This window comes from Cydia fagiglandana, chromosome 11 (genome assembly GCF_963556715.1).
Source record: "Cydia fagiglandana chromosome 11, ilCydFagi1.1, whole genome shotgun sequence".
Lineage (NCBI taxonomy): Eukaryota > Metazoa > Arthropoda > Insecta > Lepidoptera > Tortricidae > Cydia > Cydia fagiglandana.
This window is the reverse complement of record NC_085942.1, coordinates 3,981,452-3,997,484: the sequence shown is the minus strand read 5'-3', so window position 1 is coordinate 3,997,484 and position 16,033 is coordinate 3,981,452. Positions and strand designations below refer to the sequence as shown.

Below are 16,033 nucleotides of genomic sequence, written 5' to 3'. Positions count from 1 at the left end.
ACGAACGACGCTAATGTGACACTGACAGTGACTGTCAACAAAATGTCATGTTTTTATTTTTCTTTTAAACTGTTTGAGCTACAATTTAAATCTCTGATCTTCAAATTTATTGCACAGTGAGAATGGAAATTTTGTTATTTCCCTCCAAAGAATATAATACTGTTTCCCTCTCTACCACTAGAGCTTGCAAGAGTGCTAAAATGCATGTAGTTGGTCAAACCAATTTGTCAGTCAGTTACAACCAGGAAAACTATACTCATCCTCTTCTTTTGGGTGCTAGTACTAGTGTAAGACAAAGATAATGTGATTCTCTCTATCTATGATTGAAATAAGACAATCCTTTGACGACTAAGTTTAATTCCCTAATCTGGTTACTTGATTAAGAGCTGATTTTCCAGTCCCCAGTTAAACAGACGGATTGGATTTATTCCAGGGATAACACGATTCTCATAACTTTAATTAATTCGTTGAAAACATTTTGAAATAGTTACCGGACGAGTGAAATGGTAACTGAACAATCAGCCCTTAACACATTCATTGCCACTAAGGCTCCATTCGCACGACAGCTTGTTCAACGCGCGTTAAAAAAGCGCTTGAATCTGTCTCCACTCTATTTAAATTCGACTTAACGACCAAGGCTTAAAGTCGAAAATCCAACAACGCTTGATAAAAAGCATCATTTGTGTCATTCAAACGCTTTTTTAACGCGCGTTGAAAAAGCTCCCGTGCGAATGGGGGCTAAGTACTACGGGTTACGCTCGTAGCACAAAATAGATAGGTACAGAAATCAATCTACATACAAAGCGCGCTCGAGCAACGCACACATAGACACTACTCACGGACACGATATCTCGGACCGGTTGGGACCACTGCGAGCGCGAGTGCCATCAGCTTGAGACACGCCTGTGAACTTTTTTGTGCAAAAATGGAGAAATAAAAAAAAAAATATTATAACCGTACAGTGGACGGTTGTTTAAATTCAACATTTAATGACAGCGTTTTACACAAAAATAAAACGCTAATTAAATAACTTACCCTATTCGGAACCTAATAATAATATTGAGAATGGCAACCCTGTTGTCGGTCGTATTGTCCTTTTCTAGCATATACGTCCCTCTCTCTCCCACACTCCCACCACACAGCAGTTTGCTTTTTGGCGGTTGTCGCAAAAAACAAATTTCCAACTCATTGTCTCAAAATTATACATATTTACACCAGGCAGGATTAAAACTTTAGGTTCCGAATAGGGTAAGTTATTTAATTAGCGTTTTATTTTTGTGTAAAACGCTGTCATTAAACAACTGTACCGCTATTCGGAACCTAATAATAATATTGAGACGTGTTTGTTATCGCCTGGTGGTGGGAAGACGCCAAGCCAATGTGATTATACATGTACTTATTATGTATATGTAATATTATTATATTACGAGTGTTTAATTAATTATGCAGTACACCCTTTATTTTAACACCTGTGAGGAGAGAGGTATTTAGTAAAGCATACAATTTGATATTCCATTATATTATGATTATGATACTAACTTAACATTTTATATACGTACTTAATGTACTTATAAATGTTCAAAAAGAATAAGTGAGTCACCACAAGGGTGCTATACTTAATTACTTAAATGTAGGTATGTGAAAATTAGGTAAAAGAAGATGTGATAAGTCAGTCTACTCTTCAAAGAGCATACAACATCTGTTATAAGGAGTAATGTAATTCAAGTATGAAAAGATAAAAATAATAACGTACTAGAGTAGTTTTTATTTATAAGTCGCAATAATAATTATCTATAATAGTAAAGTAAGCAGTTGCAGGAATATAACAAGGACAGGACCTTTCTTATTTCCAGAATCCCTCGGGATTAGGTAGACGAATATTTTAATTATTCGTTATATCACTATCACCACAAACAGAGTTAATAAAATTAGGTACTTATTCAAATGTCATAGGGAATCACTAAATTTATTTAATGACTGTAAGCCATATACTTGGTTATAGGTTATAGTTATAGCTATAAAATGCATTTAACCCTTTTATATGCTTTACTAACGAGAACGCAAGTCACTGTACATACATAAATAAACCTTACTTAAAAGTGTGAAGGTTAGGTACTATGAGAGCTTAAGCCACAACACTCATTGTTCACTGCGCTGTGGCACTAGTTATGACGCTTTGTGGTGTTCTTGTGTAGAATTGCCACAGAACTTTATCAATAATATTTGCAGAGTCATTCTAATTAAATTCATGTTTAGCTATCATAACCTTAATTTTACTCAATAATTTGTATATATGTAGTAAGAGTAGTTTCTTAGTGGTTTACTTTATCTGGTGCCTACTGGTAGACATAAGCCTTAAAACTTTATTGGTTCTGACCGCTAAAGTGGCTTAATTTCTGTAAACTATTCATAGACATTGCTTAATTCTGAATATTCAGTTTTCTCTATTCAGTGTGTAAATTATAAGGAATCAGATACTTACTTAATTCGAAACCCTAGCTCATCGCATAGGTGCTTTTAACCGAAATACAAATTTATGTGCTTATTTCGTGATTTTACATTATTTGCTGTGGGAAACCAGGGGGTTCCCGACCATTTGCCGGGCGCCTGTGGCCCCAAAGCCAACAGCGCAGAGGCCCTTTAAGAGGGACCTATTTTATCCAATGCTAGAATCAACACTTTGTCGAATCTATTAGATATTTAGGTATACTTATCCTCCTTATGAACTAAGGATAATTGTTACTTGTTTATATTTCAATAATAGCAAGATTGTAAATTATTTTATATTCTGAAATATAATATTACTTAATTTGGGCCAGTGTACTTTTGTATACTATATCTCTGGCCTACTACCTACTATATAGGTTAGTCTAATAACATCCCGCCTCCTGGGAGGCAATATACAGAGTTCTTGGATATATATTCACGATATCGCTAAGTGTGTGGATCTAGTTTTCCGACACTTGACTGCATGAAATTATTGTGTACATTTTTTACAGGTCTCGAGCAAGAAGGGTACCTATATATAGGTTGAGGTCCTTAACTTGTGGATTTGGTAATAGGAGCAAGACACAGACGGGGTGTAAATTAATTGATCCACCATGTTTCAAGAGATTCATGTGCATTGATGCCTTCAAGTTACACTGTACAGACAGACTATATAACTCTTTTGCAGAGTTTTGCCAACATATTATAATAAATGACTGCATTTGTTTGGGTGTACTTGTTCCACGACAAAAACATATTTATATATATTACAATGTATTTTTGAAAAGTACTCGCCTTTCAAAATAGCTTCGCCTTTTCGCAAGGCTTGCTGCTGTTTCACATTGTGCAAAGCAAACAGTATCGCAATGCTATAATTTTGTATAAATTGAGAACTAGAGGGTCATGCCCTAGACGTGACCGCCCAGAAGTTATACTAGAATCGTTCGTGCAAACCATTAAGTCACTGTTTATTAAAAACCTTATGACTGGGTACATTACATTCCACGGTGGGTACATTTGTTAAACGTATAGTATCAAACTATGACGAATAATGATAAGTGAATTATATAAGTGATAACAATATTTGGTCCGTGCATAGAAGCACGTGCCTTTGAGATTAGTGCATGGGTAGTTTAAAATAAACTTAATCTGTGCATAAGAGCACTTACGATCAAGGTGGTTCGAATCCTCAAGTTTCACAAGGCAGACATAAGGGTGTAAAATAAATCATTCATAAACGCCCCGTTAGGTCAGTTTTGTACATTTTTATTTCCAACATGCTTGTGCAGCACATGACAATTTTCCTATACCATGCCAGTCAGGGATATAATAATTAAATAGGTACCTAACCTTGGTTATGTCGTGTACCTACATAGGTAGGTACTCGTAAAAATGTTAACTGAAAGACTAGTGCTCTCGAGGCAAATATAATTTATATTAATTTCTAGTCTGTCATAGCAGGCATAGACTTCAAAGGTTTTTAGATATTCATAGGGCCGCTAAACGGAACCCTTTGTACACCTTGAGCAGGCTGTTTGTGCTCTTGTAATTTTATTTTCACACCATCAGTGATATTAAACATAGCTTATTTCAGAATTGAACCGTAAGCTATGTTGTGTCGTGAGCTTAAGTGAGCCTGATTTAATTAGAGTCCACAGATTATCTGGACCTTGGAGGATTGACCACACCTTATTCTAAATATCAATATTCTGTCTGGGCTTATGGTCGAATTTAGGTGACTAAATCTCTTAGTATTATCTATGCCACCAACGTTATGAGGCTTAGCGTCTCTAGACCACAATTTTATATTAGGGTGCAAAGATTTTTTCATCTTTAAAATAAAAATGAGTCGAGATAGGCCTGGAATCTTAGGTTATTTCATATCTATTATATTATAATTTTAGAAATGTTAATTATTCCAATTTTGAGTTTAGCCAATAGGGTGTCCGGGACCCTTAAAATAGATTGGTAAACAAAAATGAAACCTCGAATAACGAAGCCTATTTCGACTGATTTTTACCCAGAACATTATTTTGTTAGAACCCTTTTCACTTGTCCTTTGTCCAAAAGGAGGTATTTACATATTCATCTTTGTTATATTTTTATGATTGTGGCCTACTCGCTCGCCTGTGTTATGACCATATCATTTAATTTCTGACATGCCTTGCGCAGGCTTATATAGGTTGTAATATCATCATCAGTAACTTGACATCAGTTTGTGAATGAATCAAAGATTCTTTGGCACACCTTACGCAGGTGGAAACATGGCAGCCTTGCGCAGGCTTAAATAGGTACACAACATATTGGTATCATCACAAATAACTTGACGTTAGTTTGTGACTGAATAAAAGATTCTCTTAGGCACACCTTACGCAGGTGGAACCATAACAGACATAGCTTAAGAATATCATTCAAATGAAGTTTATGTTTATGGGTAATATTCCCTTAGTTGCGAGTTCTTCGCTCGACAAGGGGAAAGGATTTACTTTAATAGGCACTTTTAGAAAGTGTCATTCACGGTGACGAGATTTGCCATGACTAAACTTTAACTCTACAGTTAGCGAATATAATTTGAAATTATGAAGCAAACCACGCGTCTTCGTCAATGAATCAATCTAAACATTCCCATATTGTTAATGCCCTTTCAAGTCACAGGCTTCCGATTTTATTTAAAACGTTTACAAGTGTAGGTACTATTTATGTAGGTAGGTACAGTGGCGGATTTGCAGTCTTTGCCGCCCTAGGCCCCAAGCCTTGTAGCCGCCCCTTTCTCAGCATCAGCACCCATCATATTGACTACATTTAGATCAGGCAACTAAAAGATATATTATAGAGGAAAATGCTTGGGACACATTTTTTACTTAGTAACTTTTTTGGACTCGTCAGGAGGTGAACATATCAAAAAAGGGGGGTCTGGTTTGAAGGTCACATTTTTCGGTTTTTCGCTTATTATTTATTATAATAAGCGAAAAAAAAGATATAAGCGAAAAACTGAAAAATGTGGCTAATGGCTACGGCCGCGGACTTTTGATATGTTCACCTCCTAGATAGTCCAAATAAAGTTAGGTACAAAGTCAAAAATTTGTGTTTCAAGCATTTCCCTCTATAACAAAACTTCCGTGAGACACAGACATATTAAATATATTAAAAACGGGTCACTCACATATTTTAAGCCGAAAAACGCTCGACATGTTTCACTCCGTACCGAGGAGTGTCATCAGGAGTTTGCGTTTACGGTGACGGACCGGCGCAGGCTGCGGGCCCCGTACTGCCGCCCTAAGCTAAAAGGCAGTTTTTCGACATTTTGCCAAAATGGACTTTTTGTGATATTCGTAATGTAGAGATCGAGACGCATCGACCACTTTGGCCCGTTTTCCGATAAGTGGCTTAGTTTTCGAGAAAAATATCGTAAAAAGACCGTATTTGCACTAATTTTCGTTCGTTCCTAGTCTAAAAAGCGACTATTTGACAAAGCCAGGCTAAAACAACGTATATGCAGCTATACGTTTTTTTACGCTCTGGTTTGCGTAAAATCTTATCCACCATATCTAGCCTAAAATAACGTATAAGCCAAAAACTAGGCTAAAAATACGTAAAAGACGCTATACGCACTTTAAGATTAGGATCTTTAGCAAAATTTTAGATCTGATACTAGTCAAAAAAATCGTATAATATTTTTTTTTGTTTAAATGTCTCATACGCCATTTTAGCCTAGTATCACTTAACTTTTTTACGTCACCATAATAGTCTTTAGAAACGTATAACTATTATACGTTCTTCTTATTTTGTATGGACGTCGTATTAAACGCAAACAAACTTTTAAAATGGTTGAAAGTGCGTCTAACTAGTCTATAACGCAGTATATGCTCCAACCTTCGTCATGCTCCCCGCGCGCCGAAAGACACCTTTACGCTAAGTAAAAGCCGTCAGCCGCAAGCGCAGGCTTGTGGCTGCCGGAATAAGAGCGGAGGTGGCTTTTTGCGCGCGAAATATTGACCGAACGCCAAGGTTAAAAAATACTTTATTATTGCATTACCATCATATGTTATCAATAATATGTAGTGTTTACAATTAGTATGTACCTTCGAGTATTATCATTTTTATCAAGGTATATACTTTAAAAATGCCTCGCAAATACTTCCGCTCGACAGCAAATACGTCTTTCTAGCGTAGTTTGTGATGGTAAAATTGTTCATACGTACTTTTCTACAGCAAACGTTGTTTAAGTTTTATTTATTCATTGGACGGTTTGACTGCATTTATTTAAATAAAATCAAATTGATATTACAGCTAATCGTATCGGGTTTAATTCCTTATAAGCCAAGTAGGTATTTGACATTATGAAGAGTTTAATGAGAATTCTTACGGGCAGTATAACATTTTCCGCCTAAGTATTTAGATAACCAGGACAAAGGACCATGGGCATCTTTGTATGGAACCTGGGTCCATCCGAAAACCAACTGAGAATTAAAGATAATATTATATACACATATATATATATATATAATATTTTACTTAAATGAAATACTTAAGTAGGTTTTATCTAGTTCATATCGCACCAATAGATTTCGATAAGAAATATCGTAAATTAATTACTGCAAATTATATTACGTTTTATTTATCATAGTATAAATTTATATATTACAGTACTATCTATTACGTTTTATAAAAAAACAATATGTATCTTAAAATAGGTTGGTATGTTTGTGTATTAGATAATAGTTGTATGTTAAAATAGTCAAAGCTATGAGTTTGTAATCTAATAGAAAAATAATTTTATTGTGAATCTAATTTTTAATTACAACCGCTAAAAGGCGTTTTAGAATTAAATAAATGACAGAGTATGTGCAGGAATTAATACACTCGTATTAATTTTATTGCTAATGTAGACTACATAATTCGCTAACGTATTACCGTGCGATGAAATTCCATGCCTATTGATAACAAGCTAAAATAAATATTAGAGATGCCACGAATTCGGTAAAACATTATGTATTTTTTGAGTTACGTGTATAAAAATACTGGTCACCTACAAAGATAAATGTTTGCTAAGATTTAAGTCAGCAGCAAGCTGGGTTCTCCATACAACTGTAGTTACGCTCTCATTTTAAAACGATTAGCTAGATTGCTCTAAAACTTTGTACTCAGTAAAGGATAAGGTATATCTATGCCTGTAATTAATGTGTAGCTTCAGATACCATGAAAAAAATAGAGCGAAAATAAGTTTTTCATACAAAACTTATTTTTCCTCTATTTCATTAGTTTTGTTGGAATATATAAACTAATTAGGTACTGGCATAGATATACCTCATGTCATTGTATGTGCAATTTAGTACAATCCAACACGTTGTTTTAAAATGAGTACGAATCTCCGTTTTTATGGGAAGTAAAAATTCGGCTGAGCTTACTGCGGACTCTGTTAAGTTTCGTTGCTCATGCTCATTAGAAGTATATGTAATGTCATTAGTAGAGTCGAGTAAATCTAGTCTATTATACAAATAAAATCAGAAAGGCCGTACACTAAAAATTTGTTACATATTATGGGGCTATTCCCACTAGTTAGGTATCTACCGCCTAGTTGTTACCAGTGGTAACTACTGGGAATTTATATCCCACTTTTCTTCCCAGTAGCTACCACGAACTCAGTTTTGTGGTAACTACTGGGAACTTCTTTTTCCAGTAGTTACCACTGGTAAAAGGTAGGATTTTTTCCTAGTAGTTACCACCAACATTTTTTTACAGTACAATTTAAATGTTTGTTTATTATATGAACACAAAACACTATACTACCAGGCTATTATTAAAAAAACAAGATCCAGCGATTACTTTTTGGATTATAATCTTAATTACCATACAAAATTAACATATAAATTGGGTTATTCCCACTAGTTACGATCAAGTTGTTACCAGTGGTAACTATTGTTCCCATTTCTTCCATAAATACTAATCTATAAAACCGTATATTCGGTGTTTTTGTTGGTATACGTTTTTTTACACTAGCACGCTAGTCGAAAATCTGGTCAAATTCATAATTTTTCCTAGTATACTAACCAAAAAGGCCGAATAGCTGCAATAGGGTCTTTTAACTTAGGATCTCAAGTGCGAATTATTCATTGGTACTAAGCAAAAAGGCAGCATGTGACATATACGGCGTTTTTACCTAGTTTCTACTTCGGAACTAAGCTAGAACGCCGCATAACGCATGTTTACCGCCTTCTTGACTAGTACGACCTACTCATTTTTAAGCTTAATACTAATTTAAAGTGTTTTTTATAAAATATAAAAAAACTGAGCTGTTTAGAAACATACTATAAATACCTAAAATAAGTACATATATATACCTACCACATACAAAAAGAAAAAATGCAAAAAGTTTTACCGTTTCGTAGAAATTCAAGAAAGATGTTTGGGTTGGTTTTTTGCGATTATCTCGAAACTAGCTTTTGTCAAAAACTGCCTTTTAGACTAGGACGGCAGCGTAGCTCTCCGCGCCCGATGACTCGGCGCAGGCGCCGATGGCGGCAGGGGGGGCGAGAAAATACCCTCATTTATGGCATTATTGTCAAATGATGGGTTGCACACAACACCGTAGTGAGTGTCAACACCGTCATTCGCTAATGGTTAGTCCACATCATGTTATGGTGCCTGCGCCGAGTCATCGGGCGCGGAGAGCTGCGGCCCGCAGTCTGCGCCGCCGCCGGTCCGTCACCGTAAACTCAAGCTCCTGATGACACTCCTCGGTACGGAGTGAAACATGTCGAGCGTTTTTCGACTTAAAATACGTGAGTAACCCGTTTTTAATATATTTAATATTTCCCTCTATAGGTACCTTTTTTTGAGAATTCGTTGCCTGGCCTAATTTTGAGTTATTTTTTGTTATCATCAGCTAATTTTTTGTCACAATTTGCCGCCCCTAATATCTCGCCGCCCTAGGCCCGGGCCTACTGTGCCTTATGGGAAATCCGCCACTGGGTAGGTAGGTAGGCTTAAAGAACCGTCTTGTATGTACCTATAGTTACATATAGAATGAATAATCAAGTTATTCAAATCCAAAATAATACAAGCACATATAGCAACTACATGCAAGAGTTCTTTTAAGCTGTTAGTACCTGTTATTTATTTAAAGAGATACCTATCTACCTACATTTTAACCATTTTTTTCTTCTTCAAAATCTAAGATCTAGTTGGAGAGATGTAAATTGATAAGGAGTGAAATACTTAAGGATTTCCATGTCATTCTTGCGCAGAGCCATGCTAATATATCTCTTTATCTAGTCAGACTTAAGTTTACGTACTGCCGAAGTACTCACTTTCCACAAAAATAAATGCAATTCTTGCGATGTAGGTTTGTTCGTTACCTTGTGTCCCTCAGAGCGGAAATAGAAGCCCCGCGAAGCGGGGCTTCGTCGACTCCTAAGCGGGTACACGTTATTTATCAGCAAGTTTATTACCAAAAAATTCATTTTGCAATATTATATTTAACCCGGAACGGGATAAACCGACAAGTTGCTGATAGATACTTGGACAGATAAACCCTACACGTCTATAAGCTTCTACCTTAATACGTAGGTTCTACGTAACACGTATTAACTATCCGATCCTTTCGTATTCGAAAACACAAATCACTTGAAAACTGAAGGGTATGCCTCCACACATCACCATTTAAGTGTTATACCTAATTTCAACAGTTATTATAGACACACAAAGATTTAAAGTAATAAGTAATAAGACTCTGAAGAGACTTAATGTAGGTATAATATTAATTAAATTCTAATGGTGACAAGTGCACGCTTTACCAGCTCGATGTGTTTTCTACCATTATGTGTTTTAGTATTTTCATTAGCATAGCCACGGTGCGCGCAGGCAGCCTTTGAAAACTTACACATTACTATTCCGGATCGTTTTTATTTGCTAGATAGTTTAACGGACACTAAATTTTAATTATTTATTTCGAACGGCAAAAGCCGTTAGAAACTGTTTTTCAATATAGTCAGCTAAACTGGGGTACAATTCAAAAACTCACCAGCAGTTTAGCTTCACGACCTTCCAGATGGAAAAACAGCAAGCCAATGAGTTGGAAATTTGTTTTTTGCGACAACCGCCAAAAAGCAAACTGCTGTGTGGTGGGAGTGTGGGAGAGAGAGGGACGTATATGCTAGAAAAGGACAATACGACCGACAACAGGGTTGCCATTCTCAATATTATTATTAGGTTCCGAATAGCGGTACAGTTGTTTAATGGTGAATTGTCGTTTTTTAAGCAACCAGTGGCTTCAGAGAGAATGGGAGTGCGAATTTATTACATTGTACATGCGAATGCGAATTTATTACACTTTAAAATATAGAAATCGTGCATTTCGCCAATCTCGAAATCATCGCAAGATATTTTCTGTTTTATAATATTATAATGACATTAAAATTAAAATACCTATATTTGAGTTATTAATTTATATTTCCATTCTTCCTCAACAATAAATCAAACAACTAGATACGAGATACGATACGATAGATATACGAGTGCCACTACCACGATAGTTTTTTGTGCATAAGCCATACCTACATACATAGTTCGCAACCCTAGAGCGACTGCCGAGCGTAGGTATGAAAAGTAAAGTACATACATGTGATTGACTTCTGTACTTATCTGTTTTGTGCTCGTAGCGCGTAGCCACGATTTCGCCGTATGTAGCGCGTAGTCGCTATCGAACAGTGTACCCGACAGTCGGGTTCTTGGCCCTGAATATGTAAAAGACCTCCTGTTTTAGGCCGCCTTTATAATAAGCCGATAAGTTTCAATAGGTAATTGACAATGTAAAAATAAAACAATCAATAACAGTTTAGTTAGTGTTGACAGTTTAATTTTAAATATTTTTTTCATTTCGTTGAGAAAATTATTTCATATGGTATACTGTAAGCCTAGCACATTATTGGCGGTGGCGCGACAGCATCTCGCAGCGAGGTACGACCACCCGTCCCTCTTTAATTAACATAGTTATTAGAAAAAGACGGGTAGTCTATCTCGCCGCGAGATACCGTCGCGCCAATCATGTGCTAGCCCGGCTGATAAGGCAAAAACAGTTATCTCTGCAGTTTACTGCACAATATCAAATCATAAATTAAACTATAGTCTTCTTCACTGTAATGTAACATATTGTCTTCAAACTAATGAATAACACACCACCTTCCATGTATAACTGTCTGTTACTCATACTATTTAAACATGCAAACCTTTTAAACGGCATTAAAAAGAACATTAGGGACACAGTAAATGATATACTTCACTCCAACAATCTATTAGAATGAGACACCAACAATACTTCTCTATCATTCGTTTACATCTATCTTTATCGTTCTTCTTAACAAGCGTAAAAAATGCGATTACATCACGCACTTAGTTATCACACTGATTGCGAATTCGCACGGTGCTCCATGCGAGAGCGAGACAAAACCATGGTAATTTATAGCGGTGCCTCGCTCACATACATGAGCGGCGTCAGTGAGACTCCTCCTTTCGGGCAAACTCGGCTCCGTTTGGCTCAGCATTGTTCCGAATTATTAGGGTTGGCACCACTTGACGTCCTTATCCGTGCACGACCACAGATAAGATAATGACTTGAATTTTGACAACCCTAAATAGCCGAAAGGGACAGAAAGGGAAGAGGCATTAGAAAGGGATAGCATGATTCGTCCCTGAATCGCTGTCAAGCTTCGGTTTTGTAGGAAGTGCCCTTTCTGTACGGCCTGCAGGGGACTTACCGCGAAAACCGAAATTCGCAAATTGCGGGCATCTTCTCATTTACTCCAATGAAGGCGTAATAAGAGTGATAGAAAAAGATGCCCGCAATTTGCACACTTCGATTTTCGCGGTTAGAGTCTGATCCGCATTAAATGTGAAGACCAACTTAACCTTACACTCCATGTCACTTAATCAAAGCTAAAACTTAACACTATCACTGCTGCTGCTGTTGCTGCTGCTGTTTGTCCCTAAGCCACTGGTTTTGGTTCTGCTGATTTTGATTCTGACTCGACAGGAAAGCGAGATGCCCCTTTGGGCACCGGTTGGCATAATGCCCTTTCGTGCCGCACTTGAAGCAGGTGACTTCTTCTAGAGGCTTGTGCATCATGCGCTGCATGCGGGGGCTCTCGGAGTTCTCGTTCTCGTTGGCTGGCTTGATGTAGCCGAGCGCTCGATACCGGGCCTCTTCTTGGCGTTGGGCCGCTTCGCGTTGCTGCAATAATGAGGTAGTTATGAGACCTAAGTCTATGTCTATGCGTCGCGAGTATCTTTCGCTTAAAAGAAATTGGTAAATTGCGGTTAAATATAGCAACAGAGCGACATGCCAAATTGCCGAATGTCGACTATTAGTTGATCGTCACCACTATCTGTGGCCTATTTTATAAAGCTACAAGTTACAATTTACAAGCGGAAGTCTCGTTCTAACACATAGGCTTAGAAAGAGACTTCCGCTTGTAAATTGTAACTTGTAGCTTTATAAAATAGGCCACTGATGGTACAACAATAGATAAAAAACCGGGCAAGTGCGAGTCGGACTCGCGCACGAAGGGTTCCGTACCATAATGCAAAAAAAAAGCAAAAAAAAACGGTCACCCATCCAAGTACTGACCACTCCCGACGTTGCTTAACTTTGGTCAAAAATCACGTTTGTTGTATGGGAGCCCCATTTAAATCTTTATTTTATTCAGTTTTTAGTATTTTTTGTTATAGCGGCTACAGAAATACATTATCTGTGAAAATTTCAACTGTCTAGCTATCACGGTTCGTGAGATACAGCCTGGTGACAGACGGACGGACGGACGGACGGACGGACAGCGAAGTCTTAGTAATAGGGTCCCGTTTTACCCTTTGGGTACGGAACCCTAAAAATGCCAAATCTTGCAAAATTGTATTAAAAAGACACCTGGCTCATTGAGTTTGAAAAATACTATACAAATTGTGCTGTTAGTTTGCATCTTACCTCTGGCGGTATCTTATTACACGACGACGCCTTATGTCCGACTTCAGAACAATAATGACAGACAGGCAACCGCTTGGCGTCCTTAGTTTGTTCGGGCGGCGCAGGCAGCTCGAAGCGCGGGTGCATGTACTTGCAGGAGGGCCCTTCGGGGCACAGACCAGCTAGGTAGTTGGTGCAGAGCACGCGGCGTACGTGGCGGTGCCGACAGTGAGGCCCGTGCCGGCAGAAGCCGCGGTCGTACCTGGAATTTCGTTTAAAGATATCCTTATCTCCTAAATTGGTTTACATGGATGTCTGGAAGAGATGCTCTTTAGCGATAAGGCCACCTGTGTTTTCATGTACATCTGAGGTTGTGCAATAAAGAGGATTTCTATTGCATTGTTATCTATGTATAAAGATGTTGTCAAATAATGAGGTAGTCCCAATGAAACCACTGTAGCTGGCTTTAATTCAATAAAAACAAACTTTAGTCTATTTCATTACTAACAAGAGGAGTTTTCTTATTTTGAAAATCATAACTTTTTCAGGGCATTCTAAGCGCAATTCATTTACTACTAAGATTATTAAGGGGAGAGGGCTCAGCCATAACTTATTTATAAGAGCGTGAGATAAGAAACCTGATAGTTGTTATGTGAGATCACAATAACGAGTAGATCAGATCAGTGGCGTAGCTAGGGGGGGGGGGATCAGATCAGTAGTGCCATCTATAAAAATTCGTAAAATGAAAATGATGGAGTAAATCCTGAGCTATTTAGCAAAAATTACAATTACTCTTTTTAAATATATTTTACAATTTTGATTGAATTTTGGTGTGACACCCACAATTTCCGCACCGGGTGCCACCCATGCTAGCTACGCCACTGGATCAGATTATACTTTTAAAAATACTTTTTTAAAAGTGCGGTGAGGTGGTGCAGTCTTGGATGCGCGTAAATGACTTTCATGGGTAAGGCCTGATAAAATGTTTCAGCAGCATTTGCAACCAATTCTGCTGTTTTCCAATAAAACCTTTAATTGCAGGCAACACTATGTAAAAGAGCTACACAATTTTAGAGAGTGTTTATCAAATTCTTAACCATACGCTGGGTGATATCACAAAAAACCGGGCAAGTGCGAGTCGGACTCGCGCACGAAGGGTTCCGTACCATAATGCAAAAAAAAAAACAAAAAAAAAAGCAAAAAAAAAACGGTCACCCATCCAAGTACTGACCCCTCCCGACGTTGCTTAACTTTGGTCAAAAATCACGTTTGTTGTATGGGAGCCCCATTTAAATCTTTATTTTATTCTGTTTTTAGTATTTGTTGTTATAGGGGCAACAGAAATACATCATCTGTGAAAATTTCAACTGTCTAGCTATCACGGTTCGTGAGATACAGCCTGGTGACAGACAGACGGACGGACGGACGGACGGACGGACGGACGGACAGCGAAGTCTTAGTAATAGGGTCCCGTTTTACCCTTTGGGTACGGAACCCTAAAAAGGATTTTTTTTTAAATTACTCAGTTTTTTTTTAGGAGAGTCAATTCACCCAACCAGCAAGGCAATAGTAAGTCATTCATGGCCTACATATTGAACTCTGAAATAGGTCTAAGGATTGAAAAAACATCCAGTATAGCCTCATACTGCTCGGCATAAAAAATATAGCTAGAGAAGTTTGTGTGTGTGCATTGTCATCGAACTTACATTTTTATGCAAATTCTCGGTTTAATCGGAAACCGGGACTGGGTCCAATTTAACTTGCAAGATTTGACCCGTACAAACATATACAGAGGACATCACTTCAAGTTAATGAGGTACTGTACTAATATAGCTTTGCAATGCTCCTTGACTCTTACCAGGGACAGTCTTTGATCTTGCTTTCCGGGTCTATGTGAAGAAACGGGCACTCCTTATTGTGACAGGCATTAAAGCGGGCGTAGAAGTAGCACTCCGGCATTTTGGACATGTCATACTCGTGGAGGAACTCGCACTGGTCTCCCTTCTTGCACAGACCGCGCAGCCAATGCTTGCAAACCACCGTGCGGTCGCCGCGGACGTGTCTGTAAGGACACTGAGGTCCATTCGTACATCCATTGGGTTGACTATAAAATTCGCATACTGCTGCCGTGGACTCTGAAAAATCAAGTGAAAAATGTTTCATATGTCACCCAAAACGTCTACAACCACCAGTAGCCTGGTATATCACTGTTTTATTGGTGTAACATCACACTTACTGTCCATTCCGGGAAACGGCAAAGGTAAAGCTCCATATTGCTCGTCTAATGCGAAATCTATGTCGAATTTGATATGATCTACGTTAGCGACTAGGACTTCCATTTGGAATGGTAAAATTGAGACTATTTATAGAGAAAACTGCAATAAATTGCTTGCAATGCACACCGATGCAGCGTTGACATTACCAGCTTGACATTTTCTATTTTTTTTTATGAACACAGATAAGGCACGCGAAACCTAAATATCAAAATAAATTATAGTTGGCCAACATGGAGATATATGTTATTTTGATAGATTATAAATAGCGTTTTTATCCTTGGCTTAGACATTTTTTAGTTTTCGAATCTCAAATGTC

The 16,033-nt window shown here is 37.7% G+C and overlaps 1 protein-coding gene across 1 annotated transcript; it reads right to left on the bottom strand.

Annotated features, from left to right (window-relative positions):
• Positions 1–11,527: 11,527 nt before the first annotated feature.
• LOC134668733 (cleavage and polyadenylation specificity factor subunit 4) lies at positions 11,528–15,865 on the bottom strand. The gene is made up of 4 exons (XM_063526175.1): positions 15,678–15,865; positions 15,300–15,576; positions 13,463–13,703; positions 11,528–12,715 (listed from the first exon to the last, which is right to left on the bottom strand). The coding sequence occupies exons 1-4, from the start codon at positions 15,778–15,780 to the stop codon at positions 12,437–12,439; spliced, it is 900 nt and encodes a 299-aa protein (XP_063382245.1). The 5' UTR covers positions 15,781–15,865; the 3' UTR covers positions 11,528–12,436.
• Between the last annotated feature and the right edge of the window lie 168 nt (positions 15,866–16,033).